The sequence below is a fragment of the Eretmochelys imbricata genome, chromosome 2 (assembly GCF_965152235.1).
Source record: "Eretmochelys imbricata isolate rEreImb1 chromosome 2, rEreImb1.hap1, whole genome shotgun sequence".
Taxonomy (NCBI): Eukaryota; Metazoa; Chordata; order Testudines; family Cheloniidae; genus Eretmochelys; species Eretmochelys imbricata.
This window is the reverse complement of record NC_135573.1, coordinates 56,795,257-56,818,538: the sequence shown is the minus strand read 5'-3', so window position 1 is coordinate 56,818,538 and position 23,282 is coordinate 56,795,257. Positions and strand designations below refer to the sequence as shown.

The following is a 23,282-nucleotide window of genomic DNA, read 5'->3' as shown; positions in this document are numbered from 1 at the left end:
TAAGGGTTTTATTGTGGCAATATAGGCAAACAGTGGTGGCAAGAACATGCCATAAATAAAGCAGTATTTGTGCAAATGTGAGATTTAGTAATACTAACATCTTAGTTGGCCTTATTAAATAGATATGTGTGGGGTGAGGGTATTATACCTGGTCATGGCTGGCTTCAATGGAGCTTCCGATACCATGGAAAGTCATCTGCACAGGAGACAGTGTCAAACAGGTCATACACTCTTTGCCATTTTGTCTATCACTGTAGTGTACCTATAACAGAATAACATACGTAATCTGCTAAACACCAGATTGCATAAGGGAGTCATGCTAAAATAATCTGTCCCTTTCCAACAAATCTGAAAAGGAATTCAAAAGATTTACACTGAATCCAGTTTTAATATAAAACAAGGAATGTGCAAAATATTCTGTGTATCCACATGCTCAACTGGGGACAAATTTCAGTTTTTAAATCAGTTTGTTGGTCCCTCTTTAGGCACGATGTGCTGCAGAGTTTAGGAACCCTGAGGCTCAATTAAGGGTGTTGTTACAGACCTAAGAAACTAGTTCCAAGTTTCAGTTTTGAATTTACATGTTATTTTTAATAACCTTTCATAGATCAGTTAAAAAACTTTAGTGTAAATTACTGTGGTCTCCACAGACTTGCACTGACTAGAGCTCATTGGGAATTTTTCTATGAAACTTTTTTTTTCTGAAAATGCCAGTTTATCACAAAAGAAACTTTTTTGCAACAAAAGGGTCAGTTTCAACAAATTTCTTGACAGAATGTTGTATAAAACCTTTTGAAATTGCTGAAATATTTCATTTTGACATTTTCTAAATGAAAATTCTGGTTTTCCAGTTCAAAAAGACTTTTAGTTTAGAACCTTAGTCCAGTTATAGTAAAAACATTTTTAAATGGTCAAAAATGAAACATTTCAAAATTATTGAAACAAATTTGACCTGAAGTGAATTTTTCAAAACAATTGGCCAGAAGTTAATCTCTCCCTCCCCCCAACACACACATTTTTGATGCACAAAACTTCTGAAGATTTCAACTTCTCATTCCCATTTGGGATGGGAAAATTTATTTTGAAATCTCAAAAATTTTCAGAGAATGGAAAAACCATTTTCCATCCAGCTCTGGCACTGACATTACTTTTAAATTTTTCACTGCAATGTGATCTCTATTGAAATGCACTGATTGTTTGACATTGCAATATGGTTATCATAGATATTAATTTGATATCAATTTTTCTTTGTAATCAAATCAAAATGACTCATAACATGGGGAAGGAAGTCACATTATTTTTAGAGTTGTCTAGCTTATTAATCTCGATTGGTATCAAAAAGCACACACTAATCAGATTCTTGAATGGCATATACAGGAAGATACTGGTCCTACTGGATTTTCCCCTTTGCCTTCTGGTCACCTTAAAACGTCTACAGAAAGAGAACCGCCTTCTATCTTGAGGCAAAATGAAGTCAAGCATCTCCAATGTTCTATTAGTAGGAACAGGATATGCCATTCATGCTGAACTGATGAAACATTACAATCTGCTTTGTAGCTCCTGGTTTCTTGACAGGCAGATAAAGCACTTTGTTCTACAAGAGAGGTGGAATTTAGTTTATGGTGGTAATTTACATTGGTTACCTGACCCCTGTCAGAAATGGAAAGGGAGATTAGCCCTACTGGAGACAGACATTTTAGGCTAGTACCTATTTACAGCTGTACGGCTATTGGGGAAAGGTTATGTGATGAAGCCTCAACTTTACATTTAGGCTAGAAATTTGAATATTATTATTTCTGTGGACAACTAGAAGCCATATTAAATGATTCCAAATGTCTGTGGAACTGATTGAGAGATATATAACACTGGATTGTGCACTGGGTAATTGTACGCCTTGTGCCTAATTCTTCTCTCTTACTGGATAAACTGGGAGTAGCTGAATTGAGGAGTTACACCAGTGCAAAACTGGTTTAAGTGAGAGGATAATCATGCCATCAGCATGTTGCAGAGTTAACCTTATTGATCATGCTGACTGTTGCATATGTGTGGCCAAATGGGCTCCATGAGATCTATAATGTGGATTTTCCTTGTGCTATGCATAAAAATACTGATTTCACTCAACCTCTTGTTACAACTTTCTGGATCATCCCTCTCCCCCCAGCCCCCGCATCCACCTCCACAACATGTGCCTACTAAATTGCTTATGGCTGTCTGCCAGAAAAGCCATACTACTTACTGAGAAACCACAAGAGGCCTCTTCACATATACAATGGCTCAACTCTGATTGATTGAAAGAGTTATGAAGGTATGAAATTGGGATTACAAACATTAACTGAAGTTCTCTAAATATCAGGACTACTGTTATTACAAGAATGTATCAGGAATCCATAACCATGGTATCTAGTTGCAAATCCAAATACTGCTGAATATATGGTGTAGAATGGGCCAGAGAAGCCTCACAGGATGACTCTGCACCTCCAGCATGCTACAGAGCAGGCACCAGGATTTGGCCGCAAATAAGCCAAAACTGATATTAACCAATAAGTGCTACTGTAATCACACACACACAGCGGAACAGATACATATCCTACAGTGTGCAGGGAGGTCTGGAGCAAGGAATTTTTTTTAATGAGAGTATATGAACAAATTTGTTGATCATAGAAATAACTGTGCAAATGTAACTAGCTACTAGAACAAGACATGTGATAAACTCAGCATTTTAATTATCTCCCTTTCTGAGCTAAGCACTGCTGAATGAGCTTCGTGATGCACGCTGGCCTAGTCCAAATGGGTCGGCCATTATTTAGAAGTTTCTCAGCCACTCACAGTCTTCAAAACATCTCTTGCCAACACGAGACATGCTCAGTTTAACCAGATTCAACATTTTCTTCATCAATCTTCCATTTCCCTGAGCTAGGAATTGATGGGTGCTGGGGAGTGGGAAGGAAACAGAACATAGTCGTTTAGCCAGATTTCTCTGGCCTGTCATACAGTCTGCAAAATGCATTCTTTGTCAGAGAGAGATCTATGTGGCAGTTGGAAAACAACTGTATTATTGGCTTTGTTGGGCTGAAGTGGCTCACCTGCATAACATATGGGAATACGAGCACTTCATTGACAGAATGCAGATGGAGGAAGGTAGCCGACTATAGATGACTACAGGGATATCAGGGAATGAAGGAAGGAAGAACTGGCTGCTCTGTGGGGCAGAGAGTGGCTGCTGACCACCCCGGGCAGCAGACACTGCTCCATCCTCACTCAGGCCCATCTAAGCCAAGAACTGGTATGCAATACTGGCAGCTCGAAGAGAGGACCAGATCCCAATGGCCAATGAGGGGGAACCACCTGTCTCCAAGCCTGCAAAGCTCAAAGCTACCACCCCCAAGAGGGAGAGACAAAGGGTGGTAGTGGTCAGGGACTCCTTTCTGAGGGGGATGGAAGAGTCCAACTGCCAACCTGATCTGGCATCCCAGGATGTGTGTTGCCTGCCCAAAGCCCACATGCAAGACATTATGGAAAGGTTGCTGAGGATTATCCATCTGCTAATCCATGTGGACTCTAATGATACTGCAAGGTAGGACCCTGGGCAGATCATCAAGACACGCACATCCTGGAAAGGAATGCATAACTGCACAGATGACACTGGCAGGAGGCTTGGACTTCTTTGACCATGGGATGCTGTTCTGGGAAGGAAGACCGCTGGAGTTCACCTGAGCAACAAGGAAGAGTACCTTCACGAACCAACTTGCCAACCTAATGACCAGGGCTTTAAACTAGGTTCACAGGGGACAGGTGACAAAAGCCCACAGGTAAATAAAAAAAAGTGACCTTGACACAGGGCTGGGAGTTTGTGGGAGTGTGTGCAGGGAGGGAGGGTGAGAATGGAAAATTACAATAGGTTCATAGGAGCAACAAGAGGGAATACAATGGAGTAATCTGCTCAACATCTTAGATGCTTATAAACAAATATGGGAGATAAACAGGAAAAACTGAATGTCTTAGTATACAATCTAAATTATGACTTAATTGGCATAACAGAGAATCTGTGGGATAAATCTCATGACAGGAATATTGGTATAAAGGGGAATAGCTTATTCAGGAAGGACAGGCAGGGAAAAAAGGGAGGAGGTGTTGCATTGGACATCAATGTATATAGTTGTTCTGCAGTCCAGAAGGAAGTGAGAAGCACAGCAGCTGAAAGTCTGTGGGTGAAGATAAAAGAGGGAGGGAAAGGGGTAACGTTGTGGTTGCGGTCTACTGTAGGCCACCAAATCCGGAGGGTAAGGTGGATGGGGCATTTCTAGAACAAAGAACAGAAATATCCAAACCACAAGACCTGGTAGTAATGGGGGACATTAGTTGAAGGCTGACCAGGTATTCTTAGCAGCAGCCTCAGAATCTGAGATTGGGGAGTGGCAGTTGGAGGCTGGCCAAGTGCTCTGAGAGTGTTTACATTGTAATTACTAAGATTAATAACTACAATAATACTTTGCATTTGAAGTTCCTAAGTGCCTATAACTCAAGGGTCCCAAAGTGCTTTACTAACGTTCATCTTTACCATACTTGTCAGGCAGGCAAGTACTATTTGTGCAGAGAAGTTAAGTGACTGGCCCATATTCATTCAAGGAGTGAGTGGCAGGCTTCAGTTCCCTTTTTTAATACACTGACCATGTTCATTCTCCTTATATTTAGGAAGTAAAAATAAAAAGATTATGAACAGCAAATACTGTCCTGGTTCATTGCTTCGTTTTAAGGTTTAGTGTTTGAAATAAAGAGAAGCTCATAAATGAGTTCAGGCCACTTTCAGGAGTAAGCAGCTACAAAATTCAATTTAGTAAAATTTGAAGTATTTTGTCTAGGTTTTTTGTTTTATAAATAACAGCAGCCTCTGTAAGGAGAAGCATCATGAGTCTGGTAAAGGAGTGTCTGTGATAACATAATGATGCTAATGGTTGTAAGTTTCTGAGCAAAAATTCCAGAATCCTGAGCAGATTTGGGCGAACGTGTGTGTTTCTCTGCAAGTAACCTGCTACTGAATACACTAGTAAACATCCAAGACACCAGATTCAAATCATGGGCTATATCCTGGCTGCCTCCTTCTCACAAGCACACATCAGGGGTGTAGTCACATATTCATGCTTGTATGCTCTTTGTTGTGACAGTGGCAACTATGCACCACCCTGCACAGATTATTCCAGTGAGGAGCACAATCTATAGGCTTTGACTGTGTGTGCTGTGTGCAGGGCCATGCTGGCCAGAATATGGATGCATATTAATATTGTTTTTGTAGCATGTGTGTGTGTCAACTCTGAATCCACGTAATAACTGGGCCAAAATTTGGCCCTTGTTTTTACTACTCTGTTACTAGAAAAGAGTTAAATATTTTGAAACACATAACATCCCATCAAAGTAGAATATACAATTAATGTTTACTATGTTACAATGGAATGCAAGATGATATAGCCACATTTTTTCACTTTGCAGACTAGTTTAATAATGGAAAATCCGAGTGAGGCTGTATAAAAATACATCAGAATTTATAGAGTTGTTATAGGATTACTACTAATGTAGCACTAATGTTAAATTTAGCCTTCTGTTACTTTGTATAGTGATATGAAAACACGTCCCTTGATTCTTGAATCTAGTTTTACTGTCATGCCATTCACCAGTTACACATACAGTAATGACAGTAATTGTCAAACAACATTGCAGGATTTACCTCACACCTTTCAACAACTCAGTTTACAACAAAGGGCCAAAATGCAATTACGGAGATACTACACCTACTAACCATGACCCTGATTCTGCACAAAGATGTATGTGCTTAACTTCAAGCTCATGAGTAAGGGTATGCCTACACTACGAAATTAGGTCGATTTTATAGAAGTTGATTTTTAGAAATCGATTTTATACAGTCAATTGTGTATGTCCCCACTAAGCGCATTAAGTCAGTGGAGTGCGCCTTCACTACTGTGGCTAGCATCGACTCATGGAGTGGTGCAGTTTGGGAAGCTATCCCACAGTTCCCACAGTCTCCGCTGTCCATTGGAATTCTGGGTTAAGCTCCCAATGCCTGATAGCGCAAAAACATTGTCGCGGGTGGTTTTAGGTCATCGGTTTCTCCTCCCTCCATGAAAGCAACTGCAGACAATCATTTCATGCCTTTTTTCCTGGGTTACCTGTGCAGATGCCATAAAACAGCAACATGGAGCCCGCTCAGCTCACCGCTGCTGTTGCGAGCATTGTAAAAACCTCACGCATTATACTGCAGTATGTGCAGAACCTGGCTAAGAGACGGCAACACGAGGACGACTGTGAAGAGGACATGGACACAGACATCCCTGATAGCAGGGATGTGGCAACTGGGACATCATGGTGGCAGTGGGGCTGGTTGATACAGTGGAACGCCGATTCTGGGCCTGGCAAATAAGCACAGACTGGTGGGACCACATAGTCTTGCATATATGGGATGATTCCCAGTGGCTGCGAAACTTTTGCATGCGTCAGGCCACTTTCCTGGAACTCTGTGAGTTGCTTTCCCCCACCCTGAAGTGCAGGAATACCAAGATGAGAGCTGCCCTGACAGTTGAGAAGCGAGTGGCGACAGCCTTGTGGAAGCTTGCAGTGCCTGACTGCTACTGGTCAGTTGGGAAATCAATCTGGAGTGGGCAAATCTACTGTGGAGACTGCTATGATTCAAGTAGCCAATGCAATCACTGACGTTCTGCTATCAAGGTAGTGACTCTGGGAAATGTACAGGTCATAGTGGACGGCTTTGCTGCAGTGGGTTTCCCTAACTGTGGTGGGACGACAGAGGGAACGCATATCCCTATCTTGGCACTGGACCACCTTGCCAACCAGTACATAAACCGCAAGGGGTACTTCTAAATGGTGCTGCAAGCACTGGTGGATCACAAGTGACGTTTCACCGACATCAACGTGGAATGGCCAGGAAAGGTACATGACGCTCGCATTTTTAGGAACTCAGGGCTGTTCGAGCAGCTGCAAGAAGGGACTTACTTCCCAGACCAGAAAATTACTGTTGGGGGATGTTGAAATGCCAATAGTTATCCTTGGAGACGCAGCCTATTCCTTGCTCCCATGGCTCATGAAGCTGTACACAGGCAGCCTGGGCAGTAGTAAGGAGGAGTTCAACTATAGGCTGAGCAAGTGCAGAATGGTGGTAGAATGTGCCTTTGGACGTTTAAAAGTTCGCTGGCGCTGTTTGCTGACTAGGTTAGAGTTCAGCCCAACCAATATTCTCATTGTTATTACTGCTTGCTGTGTGCTTCATAATATCTGAGAGAGTAAGGGGGAGACATTTATGACGGGGTGGGAGGTTGGGGCAAATCGCCTGGCTGCCATTTTGAACAGCCAGACACCAGGGCGATTAGAAGAGCACAGGTAGGCGTGCTGCGCATCAGAGAGGCTTTGAAAACCAGTTTCATGATTGGCCAGGCTACGGTGTGACAGTTGTGTGTGTTTCTCCTTGATGCAAACCCGCCCCCTTTGTTGATTTTAATTCCCCACCCTCCCCCCTTCGATCACAACTGGCAAAGGAAATAAAGTCACTATTGTTTTGAAACCATGCATTCTTTCTTTATTAATTAAAAAAAGGGAGATAACTGATAAGGTAGCCTGGGTGGGGTGGGGGAGGAGGAGAGGAGGAAAGAACAAGGGTACATTGCTTATTGTAGCCACACTACAAATCAAAACTGTTTGAATGACAGCCTTCTGTCGCTTGGGCCATCCTCTGGAGTGGAGTGGCTGGGTGCCTGGAGCCTCCTCCCACGGGTTCTTGGGCATCTGGGTGAGGAGGATATGGAACTTGGGGAGGAGGGCAGGCGGGTTGTACAGTGGATGCAGTGGTGGTCTGTGCTCTTGTTGGCTTTCCTGCAGCTCCACCAGATGTTTGAGCATGTCCGTTTGCTCCCCCATTAGCTTCAGCATTGCATCCTGCCTCTTCTCATCACGCTCACTTAATGCTTTCCTGGACTCTGCCACTGAATGCCTCCATGCATTCAGCTGTGCCCTATCTGTGCAGGAGGACTGCATGAGCTCGGAAAACATGTCATCGCAAGTGCGTTTTTTTCACCTTCTAATCTGCGATAACCTCAGGGACGGAGATGATGGGGGAACATAGAAACATTTGCACCTGCAGGGGGATAAAAAGGGAGAGTAAAATTTAAGATGATTTTCTGAGAACAAAAGGGAGGCTCTTTCACAGTGAATCAAGCAATTCACAGCAGACAGCACATATGCTTTCGGTACAAGACTGCATTTTGCCTTTTATATTGAGCGCCTGCCGGTATGGTGACACATCACACACGGCTGGGCAACAGAATTCGGTTTCCAAGCAGACATGGTAAGCCAAAGGGTACATGGGTTTGACCTCTAACGTCTTCATAACATGTGGGAATGTTTCCAACCTGCAGCGCCCTCCTTTCCCATAGCAAGCAATGCCGGTTGGGTTTGCCATTTAAAAGGAGGGGCTGCAGTTTTCGGGTGGATGTGCAGCACACACCTCCCCCCACCCCTCCACTTGGCTATTTGAGATGATCCCTTTTAGCCCAGCGTGAACGGGGTCCTTTTACTGTTCCCTTACAAAAATTCCCCCATTTCAACCAGGTGACCATGAATAATATCACTCTCCTGAGGCTAACACAGAAAGATAAAGACCAAACGTTGTTTGAATATGACCAAAACCCAGGACCATTTGCTGCCATGCTTTGTGCCGTAATGATTTCAGACTACTTGCTACTGGCCTACGGTGGAGGACAAAATAAGGCAGCCCTCCCCAGAAACCTTCTGCAAAGCCTTTCAGAGTACCTCCAGGAGAGCTTCATGGAGATGTCCCTGGAGGATTCCCGCTCCATCCCCAGACACGTTAACAGACTTTTCCAGTAGCTCTACTGGCCACGAATGCATCCCAAGTCTTCAGGGCAAATCAAACATTTAACACTATTGCTTTTAAACCCTGTACTGTAGTTACAAATGTGCACTTACCAGAGGTGCCTTCTCTGCCTTCAGAGTCGGGGATCCCGCCTTGGGAGGGTATTGGCTCCAGGGTGATGAAAAGGTCCTGGCTGCCGGGGAGAACGGATTCACCGCTTGCCTGCTGAGCATTCTCCTCCTGCTCCTCTTCCTCATCCATAAAATCCTCCTCCATGTTGCATGAGACTCCCCCCTTGCAGGTGTCCACGGACAGTGGTGGGGTAGTGTTAGGGTCCCCCCCAAGAATGCCATGGAGCTGATCAGAGAAGCAGCATGTATGGGGCTCTGACCCAGAGCAACTGTTTGCCTGCTTTGTCTTTTGGTAGGCTTACATGAGCTCCTTGACTTTCATGCGGCACTGCTGTGTGTCTCTGTTGTAGCCACTCTCTCTACTGTGCTCTGTGCGATTTTGGCATATATATTAGCATTTCTTCTTTTTGATTGGAGTTCTGCCTGCACAGATCCTTCTCCCCATACAGCAATCAAATCCAGTGTCTCCCATTCGCTCCATGCTGGAGCTCGTTTGCAACTCTTGGGGGACTGCATGGTCACCTGTGCTGCTGAGCTCGCCACGCTGACCAAACAGGAAATGAAGTTCAAAATTTCCCGGGGCTTTTCCTGCGTATCTGGCTAGAGCATTGGAGTTGAAAGTGCTGTCCAGAGCGGTCACACCGAGCACTCTGGGATAGCTCCTGGAGGCCAATACCATCTAATTGCGTCTGCACTACCCCAAATTCGACCCAGCAAGGTTGATTTTAGCGCAACTCGCCTCGCCGGGGAGGAGTACAGAAGTCGATGTTAAGAGCCCTTTAGGTCGACGGAACGAGGTTGCTTGTGTAGACGCATTCATTTTAAAATTGACCTAACGCAGCCAATTTCGACATAACCCTGTAGTGTAGATCAGGGCCAAGTCTCATTGCCTTCATTGGACTATTCATGGGCTTAAAGTTAAGTATGTTTGTTTGCAAGAACAGGGCCTGTGCTGTTATTACGTCATAATTATTCAGAGGAAGATTCCATGCACTAAACTACTGTTTGAAAATCAGGTAGCTTTATGATAACCAGACACTGAATGGAGCAAAAAAAAAGTCAGCTACGCAAAGAGACTTTCACACACTACAGCTTAGCTATTCACAGTTTGAAGCACAAATTGTCTGGCCAAACACTCTCTTTCTTGAACATTTATTAGTTTAAAAAATAATATGAACTACAAAAAAAAAAAAAAAAAAAGGCATGTGTGACACTGGAGTTCATGTTTCAAACCAAAAAAGTCTGATTCAAAGTATCAGCAGGAGTCTCAGAATGCTAGACAGAAATAAACTGGGTAATAAAATGCCATTATGTTCAGCAATGCACAAATCTTTAGGATTGACAGGCCACCAGGGCCATTCTGTTAGAACAAAAGATGGTGTTTCTTTAAAATCTGCCCCTTAAATTCAAAGTGCCAAATTCTGCTCTCAGCTACTGTAAATTTACATCATTGTAACTCTGATGATTTCAGACAGGTTACTCCAGATTTCTGTTGGAGAACAGAGAGAATGGTAAAGAATTTTGATTCTATGACAACATCTTTTCCTTCCATTTAACTTTTTGTTGAATCATTTATTTCTGCCACATTTCTCCTTACTATTTGATGTGTGTTAACTGTGTACTCTTGGTAATTGGATTTGCTATTTTAAACAGTAAGAGACCATTTAAAAAAAAAATGGCGCTCGTATTTTGGTCCACTTCTGTTCCAATGACAAATAGTGTTCAGAAGCTACACAATAATAAATTAAAAACTCTGGTTTACATATATACACTGATGAATTCAAATCATCTGTGACCCAAACTCAGACTCAGGAGTTTCTAGCATGTATTAGTCTAGCAAATAAGGTGTGAATCTTTTAATTCTCCTTAACACCCCCTTTCCTCCCCCCACACCTTTTGTCCCAATGTTAGAATTAGCCACATCTGATAGGGAATGGCACATGAAATATCAAGTTAAAACATTGCTTACTGGTCTTAGTATCTACCTTACAATTTGACAGAGAGCAGAGTGGAGGGGGCATTCAGTGTAAACAAAATAAGGAGGGTAAAAAGGCCCAAAACATGAAAAACAATTACAAAATGATGGAGTATAAATACAAAAAGCAAGACCCAGATGAAAATATTTTTCTCAGTCCCAGACGAAAAAATAAGATATAAAAATAAAACGAAAAAAGTCACAAAAAAGCATTGAATCAAACTGTTTCCTGCAACGCTGGAGTTCCTTGATGTAGTGGGATTACTAAATATAGTATTTTACTAATCTCAGCAGGGAGCTGGCTAACTGCATGCCTGTCAGATGTTTCTAATGGTCACCCCCTGTGGAACAAATCTAAGGAGAGCATGAAAAACACCCACATTTAAAAAAGACCCCTTGCTAGATCATTAAGGAAAGATAAAGGCCTGTACATTCATATGTGATATATAACACAATCATTGTGTCAAGAAAACATATGTTTGATTAGTATGCTTCAGGTTCATTAATCGCTGTGTCCACTTCACAGCAGTGGGCAAAGTTTCCATTGTAGCTACTGCATGGAAGAGTAAAGATACTCGGTAGCTAAAAGACTGACAGTTCAGCACTAAATCTTGGGATATCCATAACATGCTCCCTTCTTGTAGAGCCCACATACCAGCTGTACTATAGGCTTAAATCTTTATTAAAACACGCAGTACTAGGTTTCTGACTAAGAAACAAACACTTGCTGCACCATAAATAGATAGCTTAACCATCAGAGTAAGGAAGCTGTCATAGGTTACCAGAACGGGTTTTTAGATTGCAGGTTATAGTGCAGTGGACACTTAAGTTGCTGTATATAAAAACTTTTGTACATAGTGACCTGCAACGGGTAAAGACGGAAAAAACGTATTAGATCAGGACATAGTTCCCACAAAGAGGACACATCAGATATTTATTAAACTAATTCTGTACTTGATCTTAGTCAAAAAGGCTTGTGCCTCATTAATTTATATACCCTCCAAATGTAAGTCTCTTGTTCTCAGTGATGGCTGTGATTTTAAAAGCTCATGCATACATCCACTGTGCTGTCAAGTGAGAAAGGCCTACCCATTGACCTTCCCTGTCTCGTCATTGTAGTCACTGTGATGCTCAGTTCCATCTGAGAGGAAAGTAGGGCTACAGCCAATGTTGTTGCATGGATCACAATGCAGCAAGATGTGTACAGTAACTTAATGTATCTTCCCTCTATTACTAGAGGATATTTGCTGGGAATTAAGGTGTCAGAATGGCATGCCTAAGTTCACATGTAAAACAAGCAATGACGTTTTCAATAGATGCCATTTGTGACTGCAAAGACAACTCTGTGCCTGAACAAGAGAGCCAGCCTTCATTTCCTACAAATCCAGTCACTGAGGGATATATTTATCTGTGAACATTAAGAAAATACTTTGTACAATAAAAGTTAAAACTTTTAAATATATCACCCACTAAACACTGAATAATTGTTTGGTTTTTTTTCCAGGTTGATTTGTTGTATACAACCAATCAACCTGGAAAAAGACCAAACACATGAATTATTCAGACATGAAACACTGTAAAACACTATAGAGCAATGTAAGTCATACCTGACACGGTTCTAACACAAATGTCTTAGCTGCCTCTGATTCACTAACACAATTATTCAGAAAACAACTAATACATTCTTGGAGAGAAAAACCTAAATTCAATTTATATTTCAAACAGTCAAAGTAAATAAGAAAATGCTGCCAAATTTGTATAAAAAAAAATCCCTGTGATCGTCTGTTTTCTTCATACGTACTGGGGAAAATGAGGAGTTTGTGTCTTGCTAATGAAGTATACAGGGAAAGGGTTTGCTTTAGAAAGTTTGTGGAGGAGCAAGTGACTGATGTAACTGTTTCTAATAACTGAGGAATTAAGGCAGGTTTGGAGAAAGAAACTTATTCATATTTTAAATAACATTTTGGCTTCAGCATCAACGGATATATGCTTTCACCTGCTCCTAATTTTCTTCTTGGTTATGAAGACTGTTTAAGTGAAGATGGAAACAGAACACTTATAAGCTGTCTATGTAGTGCAAGGGAAAGCATAAATTGGAGGTTACTATCTTGATGAGCAAGAGGAGTTGATCAGTGTGAAATTGCAAGCAGAAAATAAGCTCCCAGAATTTGCTGAAAATCTGGTGATAAGCTATCCATTCTATTGTGGAGTAATTTAGGTATGCAACATTGTACATACAAAAAAACCTACCCCATTATTTTCATTCACAGAAGGCACATACATTTCACTTCTAAAAATAATGCTGTTTCTTTGTGCTCCCAATTTTTAAAATGACCAGACTTCTAATTGTGAGCTAAAAATCACTGTCTGGAAGCCTAGCCTCCTGTCTGCAATGAGGAACGTGGATTTTAATGGCAGGTTTTAGTCTCATTTCTTCCTCCCCTGCATTTCTTGCTACTTTTCTTGTTAAAGGGTTTTGGTTTGAGAGTCTAAGTTACGATATTATGGTTAAAACTAAGCCCCACCCTACTAAAGACTCAGCATCACACTTTTATATTTCTGCTAGCTGAGACTTCAAGAATTTCAGTTTTGGCTTCACTCCAGTGTAAGGTTTGTATCTAACTTACCAAGTCACATTAGGATTTGCTCTAAAAAAACTTGGCAGGGAGCAGAGCCTGGCTTGTTTAGAACTGACTACAATATTTGGAGAGATCATGACAGCTTTACAACATTTTTTTTTCCACACAAGTGTGTTGGTTATGAGACTGTAATTTACATTTCTTCATGCACAAAGTTACATGCAGGCATTTGGAGGAGGATTTCAGTTACCCTTTTCAAGATGCTAATAAACGCAAAAATATTTTATTCAATGCACCAGCCCTGAATTCATTTGCACAGTTCCTCTCCACCTGTCCTCCCTCACTGAACTTGAAACAAGAAGATTCCATTTGGCATTTTCTGAAGACAGAAATACTAAGGCATTAAATACTTTTAAATACTGGACTTTCTTCCTTCTGAGGGTGAGAGATAGTGATGGGCAGGGTAGTAGAAAGGTACTGCAGACATTTGGATGCGGGGAATATAAAGATTTTGGTTTGGCACCTAGTGAAACTGCAGGGTTCATATTAGCAAACCTACACATGGTTAGAAATTAAAGATCAGTGACAAAAACTATCAGGAAGAGATGAAGGTGGATAGGTGCTAGGAAGCTTGGGATAATGAAGACTCTGTCAAGTGATTCTATTGGATTTATGTTCCTCAGTGAAGAAATAGGACTTTTATGAGACAATGGAAGCATGTGGTTAAGACTTTAGAGGTAGTTTTTGAATTAAGGGCTGTTGTTATTGTTAACAACATTGTAGTTATTATTGTGTTAGCCCTGTGGAGCATGGTGTGTTTAAACATACAGAAAGACACATCCCCTGCTCCAAACAGCCAGATTCTAACACCCTTATTCATGATGAGCATATTTTACTCATTCTATAAATAGCTCCACTGAAACCAATGGGACTATTAGAGTAATGTGCTAGTAAATATCATCATGGAAGAGTATCACAAGCTGATGCAAAGAGCTTACAATCTAAGGCTCTGATACCACAAGGTGGATATTTGTACCTGCCCACAAACAGTAAGTTCCAGAATAAGGGCCAAATTCAAGACAAGATGTATCAAGAAAATGTAGCACAAAGGAGGGAGGCATGAAAGGAGTATATGTGGCAGGGAAACCATAAGAATACAAGTCTCTAATGACCTCTTCCAAGCCAAAGCTCAGAACCAGTACTCCAGCCTCATCCTCCTTGACATGTCAGTCACAGTCAACCATACTCTTCCTGAAATCTTGCTCTCTCCTGGTTCTCTTCCTCATTGCTCCTTCAACATGTCCTTCAGAGTATCCTCCTCATCCAACTTTCTGTGGGGGTTCCACTACCTCTATCCTTAGCCCATTTCTCCTCTCCTGCTACAACTTATCTCTGAGCAATCTCATTCAAAAACACAAATTCAATTACCCTCTCACAGATGTACCTCTTTACTCCAGTCCTCTCTCATTCTGTTCAAACTAAAATCTCCTCCTGTCTCCCTCACATATCCTAGTGGATGTCTAGCCATCAGCTCAAGCTTAAACTAAGAGAGAGCGCCTAACACTCCTCCCCAAGCTCCCCCCACTGCTTTAACCATGTCACCCCTCTTGAACCCCTCCCTTTGAGACCACCTTCTCTACTGCATCAAACATAAGCTGCTTCTCTTCACTTTCAAGACCCTTCACAGCCTATCCCCACTCTACCGATCATGTCTCATTCACTATCAAGACATTGACTCTCACCTCTGTCCAGTCCATAATACCAGCCTCCATCACCCACTTGTTAAATTTTCTAACAAGCTCCCTCATTAGCCACCTTCAAAACCCTCCTTAAACACTCTTTTGCTGTAATGCCTACAAAACACTTGACAGCGACCATGTCTGGTGTGCTGAGACCACAGTCTACCTTGCTGACCAACACTGTCTTATTGTTTCCTTGTACTCCCCAGTCAGTCTGTCTGCATCCATCTGTTGTCTCTTGTCTTATACTTAGATTGTAAGCTCTTTGTGGTTCCTGGTCCTTGACTGGAGCTCATAGGTAATACAAAAAATAAAAATCACAACAACATATGGTTACATAGACTTACTATGGGCATACCTCACTGGTATCAAATAAGTTTCTTTTATATATGTAAAAGAAAACAAACATCAGCAACCTCGACTGGCCCTTTGCCACTGTTCATCATTAATATTAATGTCTGACTTGTCTCAGGAACACTTTTAGTATGAATTTGAATCAGTGGCTCACAGCATCTCCGTGATAAAGTGTTGTTCTCAATGAGGCCCTAATCCCACAACTGACAGCAGTTAGGTGGACTGCTGTGTTTGTACAGGTCTCCACTGATTTCAATGGGGTTCCTTGCAGGCACAGCAGTCTACCCACATGATGCTGTAGGATTGGAGCCTTACATATTTTTTGCCCCTGGTATGGATGAAATACAATTTGCTTTAACAGCTTTCTTTCAAAACTTATCTAGATTGGGTCACTTTAGATAGCTTGAAAAGCTTTTTAAAAATCATTTTATCCTAATTATGGCCTGACCACTCTGGAGGCAAGACCTTTTTCAAAATATATTTTTGAAAGATGTTCGCTAATGCAGCCTTCCAATGCATTTTACATTAACGATGCCAGGAAGCCTGGGGTTATAATTTCCACAACCTCCTTTCCTTTATGTATTGTTTATGCTTTTCCTCTCAAACTGGCTAAGAGACTTTTGTATTGTTCCAGTACTGGAACATTTGCTAGGGGTCCAGTTTCCAGGCCAATAATAGCTACAAATGTTTCTGCCATTAAAGGATTGGAGTCGAGAACCGTATCATTTGGTTTTATGTTCTAGATTTGGTCATTTGGTTCCATTCCCCATGATCAGCATCAGCCAGACTTTCCCCAAGAAATAATTCTTTAGGACTTCTCCCCTTTCCATGGAAACTTTGAACATATGTGCTATTATAATTATTAACAACTAAAGCTACAATGAAAGTTACATCCAGGTTTCTGTTATAACCTCCCGTTTCCATAAGTTCTTAATTTTTCTCAATCATTTTTTTCAGGCTGAAACTTTGCAAGTTTGTCTTAGCTGAAAGGTTTTTTTAAAGGAAATTCTGAGGAAACTCTACCAACCCTTTTTGATTGTTCTCTGGGGAGAATGGAAAAATATTTTTTTCAGTTTACCGCCCTCCCCAACCAAATGACCAGTAGATCGCTACAACTGAAAAATGTCTAAAATTCAAATTTCTTCAAACTTTGTATTTGGCTAGACCTCCTTGAAGAAATGTGTCTCACCCATCATTTCATTCTGCTTCTTGAGAGTGCTTTGGACTGGCTGCTGGAGGAAGTGGTAAGCAGCATTGGAGAAGCTTGTTATGGTGGGGTAAGGAGGACAGAAAACAGCTGTGGCAAGAGTGGGAAGTGTCTTCCTCCGTTCTAGCAAGTTGGAGGGAGAATGAGATGTTTCCTCTTACACAGCAGCGAGGAGGAAGAAAGGTTTTTTCCCCAACAGATGGGTGCAAGTAGGAAAGAGTAAAGCCTTCCTGCTCCCAGCAGCCAGGAAAGAGGAATAGAAATGTAGGCAAGAGAGTGATGAAGCTCCCATGCCCTCTCTTCCAGAAGCTGCAGGTGGAAGGGAACTCTCAATTTGTAAGCCAAGGTGATATGTAAAGGTGCGGCTTCTATTTTGTAAGCTACCCGAAACAAACACTCTGACAGGAAATGCCCTATGATCTCCTGCCTGGAAGCCAGGGGGTCTTCTTCTGAGTGTGCTGTTGCTGGGCCCTGTTTGATGGACTCCCTCATCTTATACCCCAGTTGACATTACTGCTCTGTCCATTCTTCCTATGCAGCAAGAACATCCTGTTCGGAATGAGATGACACATTGAATTTCTTCAGTATGCTACCAGATCAGTTCAGCAGCATAAGAACCATTCTGTTTATTTCTGCTCTTACAGCTGTTTGAATTTGGGGTAACTGGAAGATGCTCAGTAATTTTCTTGGTTGTTTTTATCCCTATTCTAACGAGCACACCCAGTAAGCAACTGTATGTCTGAAAGCTAACCCAGAGAACTTTGTTCTTCAGTGTCCAAATGCCTGGTAAATATTTCACTGGTGCCTACTTCCTATTTATCACTGCTACATTTTTGTGATATTATGAGTTTAAAGATAACTTCAAAATGCAGTAGTAGTGGCCAGATCCTTAACTGATGTAAATTGTTGTAACTCCATTGACTTCAACCAAGCTATGATGATTTACATCAGCTGAAGATCTGGTCCTAGGTTTTCAGCTAGAAGCTGATGTGAATGAGAGGGTATCAGAGCAAATATCTTGATGAGGTTAGAATAGAATCATAGACTTTAAGGTCAGAAGGGGCCATTATGATCGTCTAGTCTAACCTCCTGCACAATCTCACCCACCCACCCCTGTAACAAACCCCTGACCTATGTCTGAGCTACTGAAGTCCTCAAATCGTGGTTTAAAGACTTCAAGGTGCAGAGAATCCTCCAAGCGACCCATGCTCCACGCTGCAGAGGAAGGTGAAAAGCCCCAGGGCTTCTGCCAATCTGCCCTGGAGGAAAATTCCTTCCCGACCCCAAATATGGCGATCAGCTAAACCCTGAGCATGTGGGCAAGACTCACCAGCCAGACACCCAGGAAAGAATTCTCTGTAGTAACTCAGATCCCACCCTATCTAGCATCCCATCACAGGCCATTGGACATATTTACTGCTAATAGTCAAAGATCAATTAATTGCCAAAATTAGGCTATCCCATCATACCATCCCCTCCATAAACTTATCAAGCTTAGTCTTGAAACCAGATATGTCTTTTGCCTCCACTGCTCCCCTTGGGAGGCTATTCCAGAACTTCACTCCTCTGATGGTTAGAAACCTTCATCTAATTTCAAGTCTAAACTTCCTGATGGCCAGTTTATATCCATTTGTTCTTGTGTCCACACTGGTACTGAGCTTAAATAATTCCTCTCCCTCTCTGGTATTTATCCCTCTAATATATTATAGAGATCAATCATATCTCCCCTCAGCCTTCTTTTGGTTAGGCTAAACAAGCCAAGCTCATTGAGTCTCCTTTCATAAGACAGGTTTTCCATTCCTCGGATCATCCTAGTAGCCCTTCTCTGGACCTGTTCCAGTTTGAATTCATCCTTCTTAAACATGGGAGACCAGAACTGCACACAATATTCCAGATGAGGTCTCACCAGTGCCTTGTATAACGGTACTAACACCTCCTTATCTCTACTGGAAATACCTTGCCTGATGCATCCCAAGACCGCATTAGCTTTTTTCACAGCCATATCACATTGGCGGCTCATAGCCATCCTGTGATGGACCAATACTCCGAGGTTCTTCTCCTCCTCTGTTACTTCCAAGCGATGCGTCCCCAGTTTATAACAAAAATTCTTGTTATTAATCCCTAAATGCATGACCTTGCACTTTTCACTGTTAAATTTCATCCTATTACTATTACTCCAGTTTACACGGTGATCCAGAGCTTCCTGTACGATATCCCGGTCCCTCTCTGTATTGGCAATACCTCCCAGGTTCGTGTCATCCGCAAACTTTATTAGCATATTCCCACTTTTTGTGCCAAGCTGAGTAATAAAAAGATTAAATAAAATTGGTCCCAAAACTGATCCCTGACGAACTCCACTAGTAACCTCCTTCCAGCCTGACAGTTCACCTTTCAGTATGACCCGTTGCAGTTCAGTATTACCAGTTCCTTATCCACCTTTCAATTTTCATATTGATCCCCATCTTTTCCAATTTAGCTAATAATTCCCCACGTGGAACTGTATCAAATGCCTTACTGAAATAGAGGTAAATTAGATCCACTGCGTTCCCTTTGTCTAAAAAACCTGTTACCTTCTCAAAGGAGATCAGGCTGGTTTGGCACGATCTACTTTTTGTAAAACCATGTTGTATTTTGTCCCAATTACCATTGACCTTAATTTCCTTAACTACTTTCTTCTTCAAAAATTTTTCCAAGACCTTGCATACTACAAATGTCAAACTAACAGGCCTGTAGTTACCCGGATCACATTTTTTCCCTTTCTTAAAAAGAGGCACTATGTTAGCAATTCTCCAATCATATGGTACAACCCCTGAGTTTACAGATTCATTAAAAATTCTTGCTAATGGGCTTGCAATTTCATGTGCCATTTCCTTTAATATTCTTGGATGAAGATTATCTGGGCCCCCCGATTTAGTCCCATTAAGCTGTTCGAGTTTCACTTCTACCTCGGATGTGGTAATATCTACCTCCATATCCTCATTCCCATTTGTCATCCTACCATTATCCCTAAGCTCCTCATTAGCCACATTAAAGACTGAGACAAAGTATTTGTTTAGATATTGGGTCATGCCTAAATTATCCTTAACCTCCATTCCATTCTCAGTGTTTAGTGGTCCCACTTCTCCTTTCTATGTTTTCTTCTTATTTATATGGCTATAGAGCCTTTTACTATTGGTTTTAATTCCCTTTGCAAGGTCCAACTCTATATGGCTTTTGGCCTTTCTCACTTTATCCCTACATGTTCTGACCTCAATAAGGGAGCTTTCCTTGCTGATCCCTCCCATCTTCCACTCCTTGTCGGCTTTCTGCTTTTTCTTAATCACCTCTCTGAGATGCTTGCTCACCCAGCTAGGTCTACAACTCCTGCCTATGAGTTTTTTCCCCTTTCTTGGGATGCAGGCTTCTGACAGTTTCTGCAACCTTGACTTGAAGTAATTCCAGGCCTCCTCCGCCTTTAGATCCACAAGTTCTTCAGTCCAATCCACTTCCCTAACTAATTTCCCAAATTTTTTGAAGTTAGCCCTTTTGAAATAAAAAACCCTAGTCACAGATCAATTTTTGTTTATCCCTTCATTTAGTTTGAACTGAAGTAGCTCATGATCGCTTGAACCAAGGTTGTCCCCTACAACCACTTCTTCCACGAGGTCCTCACTGCTCACCAAAACCAAATCTAAAATGGCATCTCCTCTTGTTGGTTCGGCAACTACTTGGTGAAGGAATCCATCAGCTATCCCATCCAGGAAAGTCCTATTATTATTACTAGCACTTGTCCTCCAGTCTATATCTGGGAAGTGAAAGTCTCCCATGATCACACAATTCCCATTAGAATTTACTTCATTAAAAACATTAAAGAGTTCTCTATCCATATCCAAATCGGATCCTGGTGGTCTATAGCACACCCCAAGCACTATCCAAGGACAAGCTCTTGTAGCTTTCTTTCCCAATGTGATTTTTGCCCAGACAGACTCTGTTTTATCCATTCCATCACTTATTTCTTTAAAGTCTACCTCATCATTGATATACAATGCTACTCCACTACCTTTGCCTTTATTTCGGTCTTTCCTAAACAGCACATACCCTTCAATACCTGTACTCCAGTCATGACTACTATTCCACCATGTTTCTGTTATCCCTATAATATCTGGTTTTATTTCCTGCACCAATAACTCTAGTTCCTCCATTTTGTTACCTAGGCTCCTCACATTAGTGTATAAACATCTTAATTTTTGCTGTTTGGCTTCGCTCACATTCTTTACCCGATTAGGCACAGACATTCCACTGTCAGTATCACCTATTAGACTGGTATCTACACTACCCTTCCTCCTTACGTCCACTCTCCTACCTATGGCTGTATCCTTTCTTACTTCGTTTTCTTCCCTCTCAATGTTAAAATCTGGCGTGGAGATTACCTGGACATCTCCCAACCATCTCCCCCAAATTCCTAGTTTAAAGCTCTTTTAATCAGTTGTGCCAGCCTCCATCCTAGAAGTCTATTTCCCTCCCTACTCAGGTGAAGTCTATTCTGAGAGAACAGTCCTCTGTCCATGAATGCTTCCCAGTGGCCATACATCCCAAAGCAAAAGTTGTGGGGTACCCTGCAAAGACTGGTGAAGTCTCAAAGGAACAACTGCTCTTGAATGGAGAAAAAATTTGCACCCTGTTAGTGCATCCTTCCTTAATAATTCATAGCTTACCACTGACTTTAACCTCAAAGGAGAGAAAATGTCCCATCTACCAAACAGGGGATAGGTGCAGTTTAGAGTGCTACTGAGGTAAAAGCAGCACCAGAGTTAAGTTAGGAGGAAGGAAACAGCTACCGTTAAGATTTCTAGGGAGCTCTGCCAAACTAAAAAGGCAAATGACACTTGGTCACGCACATAAATACTGAATAGAAAGTTGCACCTATCCAGCTAAGTGCTTTTAAATTTAACAGAGAAAGACACATTTCTTGACTCTGAACTGCATTTGGAAAGAATTTTTGAATAAAAATGGATATTTCTGATTGTTCAGCTGGTGATCAGATCTTGCTGAAAATGCTGTCACTGGTCAGACAAGCAGTAAGCACACCAAGTGTCCGACACACAAAGAAATCAGTTGATTACAGTTTTAACATTCAAGTTATTTTCTTAGGGCTCAGTGCTGAAGCCTGACTCAGTCTATATGCAATGAGAACTCCCAGTGAAGCCAAATCTTACTGGTATTCAAGTCACTGGAAGATCTGCCTATATAAGAACTTCAGGCCTGAACCCCTTCATTATTAAATAGTATAACAGTACTAGAACTAGCTACCTATCTCTGACACTATTACTAAGTAGTGAATTCAATGTTAAACAAACAATTTTTAAAAGCAACTAAGTGTCTTAGAAGCTTAAGTCCCATTTTCAAAAGTGAATAGGACCAGATTTTCAAAAATTTTCAAAGTGGTACATCAAAGCAGGCTAGGTATCTAACTCCCAGGGAAATCAACAGTAGCTGGGAACTTAACCTACTTTGGTGCTTTTGAAATCCAACTAGGAGCCTATCTGCATCTTTAAGTGCCTAAATTCCTTTGAAACTCAATGAGTCTTAGGCTTCTAAGCACCTAAGTCACTTTTGAAAATGGCACTTAGATGCTTTTGAACATTTTATCCATGGTCCCCATTCCAAGGATCTTACAAATAGTGACCGATCTGAACAAAACCCCACATATGAACTTCTAATCCAAACCATATATTTCAATCAGATCCAATTCCTAGGTCCAGACAAGACTGGACTGATAGCCATATCCAAATCGCCACAAAGTTTGGACTATTAGCATATACTTCATGATTTCAGTCAGTTCTGGTTAGGCCTATCTCTGCTTACAACCCAAGGCCATGATCCTTACACTAGTGCTGAACTTTGTGCACCAAGAGTAGTCCTATTGACTTCAGTGAGTCCAATGGGACTTCTCATGGGCGTAAAGTTAGTCATAAGTGTAAGTCTTTGCAGGACTTGCACCTAAATCAGACACAGACAAAAAATTGAGACACACAAAATGCTACATTTTGGTGAGGTGAGGATCACTTGAAAAATGCCCAGCAATGCAATTTTTAAGTAAATCAGTGTATGAAATGGAATAGTTAATAAATAAACAGAAGTGGGAAAATAGTTACACTGTGCAAACATTGCAATCAGTGACATAAATTCAAACAGAAACTCCTATTATAGAGCCATGATAATGTAACGATGAATGTATCTAAGGCCCTGATCCTGAGATCACTGCATGCACGTGTACTACTGAAGCCAACAGGGCCCTACACAAGTGCATCGTGTCCACACTCAGCAATTGCAGGATGGGGCCAAAAATTATGGTACCTTGAGCCCTACTATCCTTACTTCAGGAAACCTCCCACTGGATTAACTGATGGACTCCAAGTAACTCC

At 41.5% G+C, this 23,282-nt stretch overlaps 1 protein-coding gene across 11 annotated transcripts in view; it reads right to left on the bottom strand.

Moving 5' to 3' along the window:
* The window catches only part of STAU2 (staufen double-stranded RNA binding protein 2), a 225,879-nt gene that overhangs the window by 92,788 nt on the left and 109,809 nt on the right, over positions 1-23,282 (bottom strand). For 10 of the 11 annotated variants that reach the window (XM_077810128.1, XM_077810129.1, XM_077810130.1 and 7 more), the window contains one exon: positions 149-262. In XM_077810128.1, the coding sequence (XP_077666254.1) occupies positions 149-262 (114 nt within the window). Of the gene's footprint in view, positions 1-148; positions 263-7,622; positions 8,156-23,282 lie in introns of those variants that run through there. The other variant, XM_077810137.1, reaches the window with a different exon arrangement.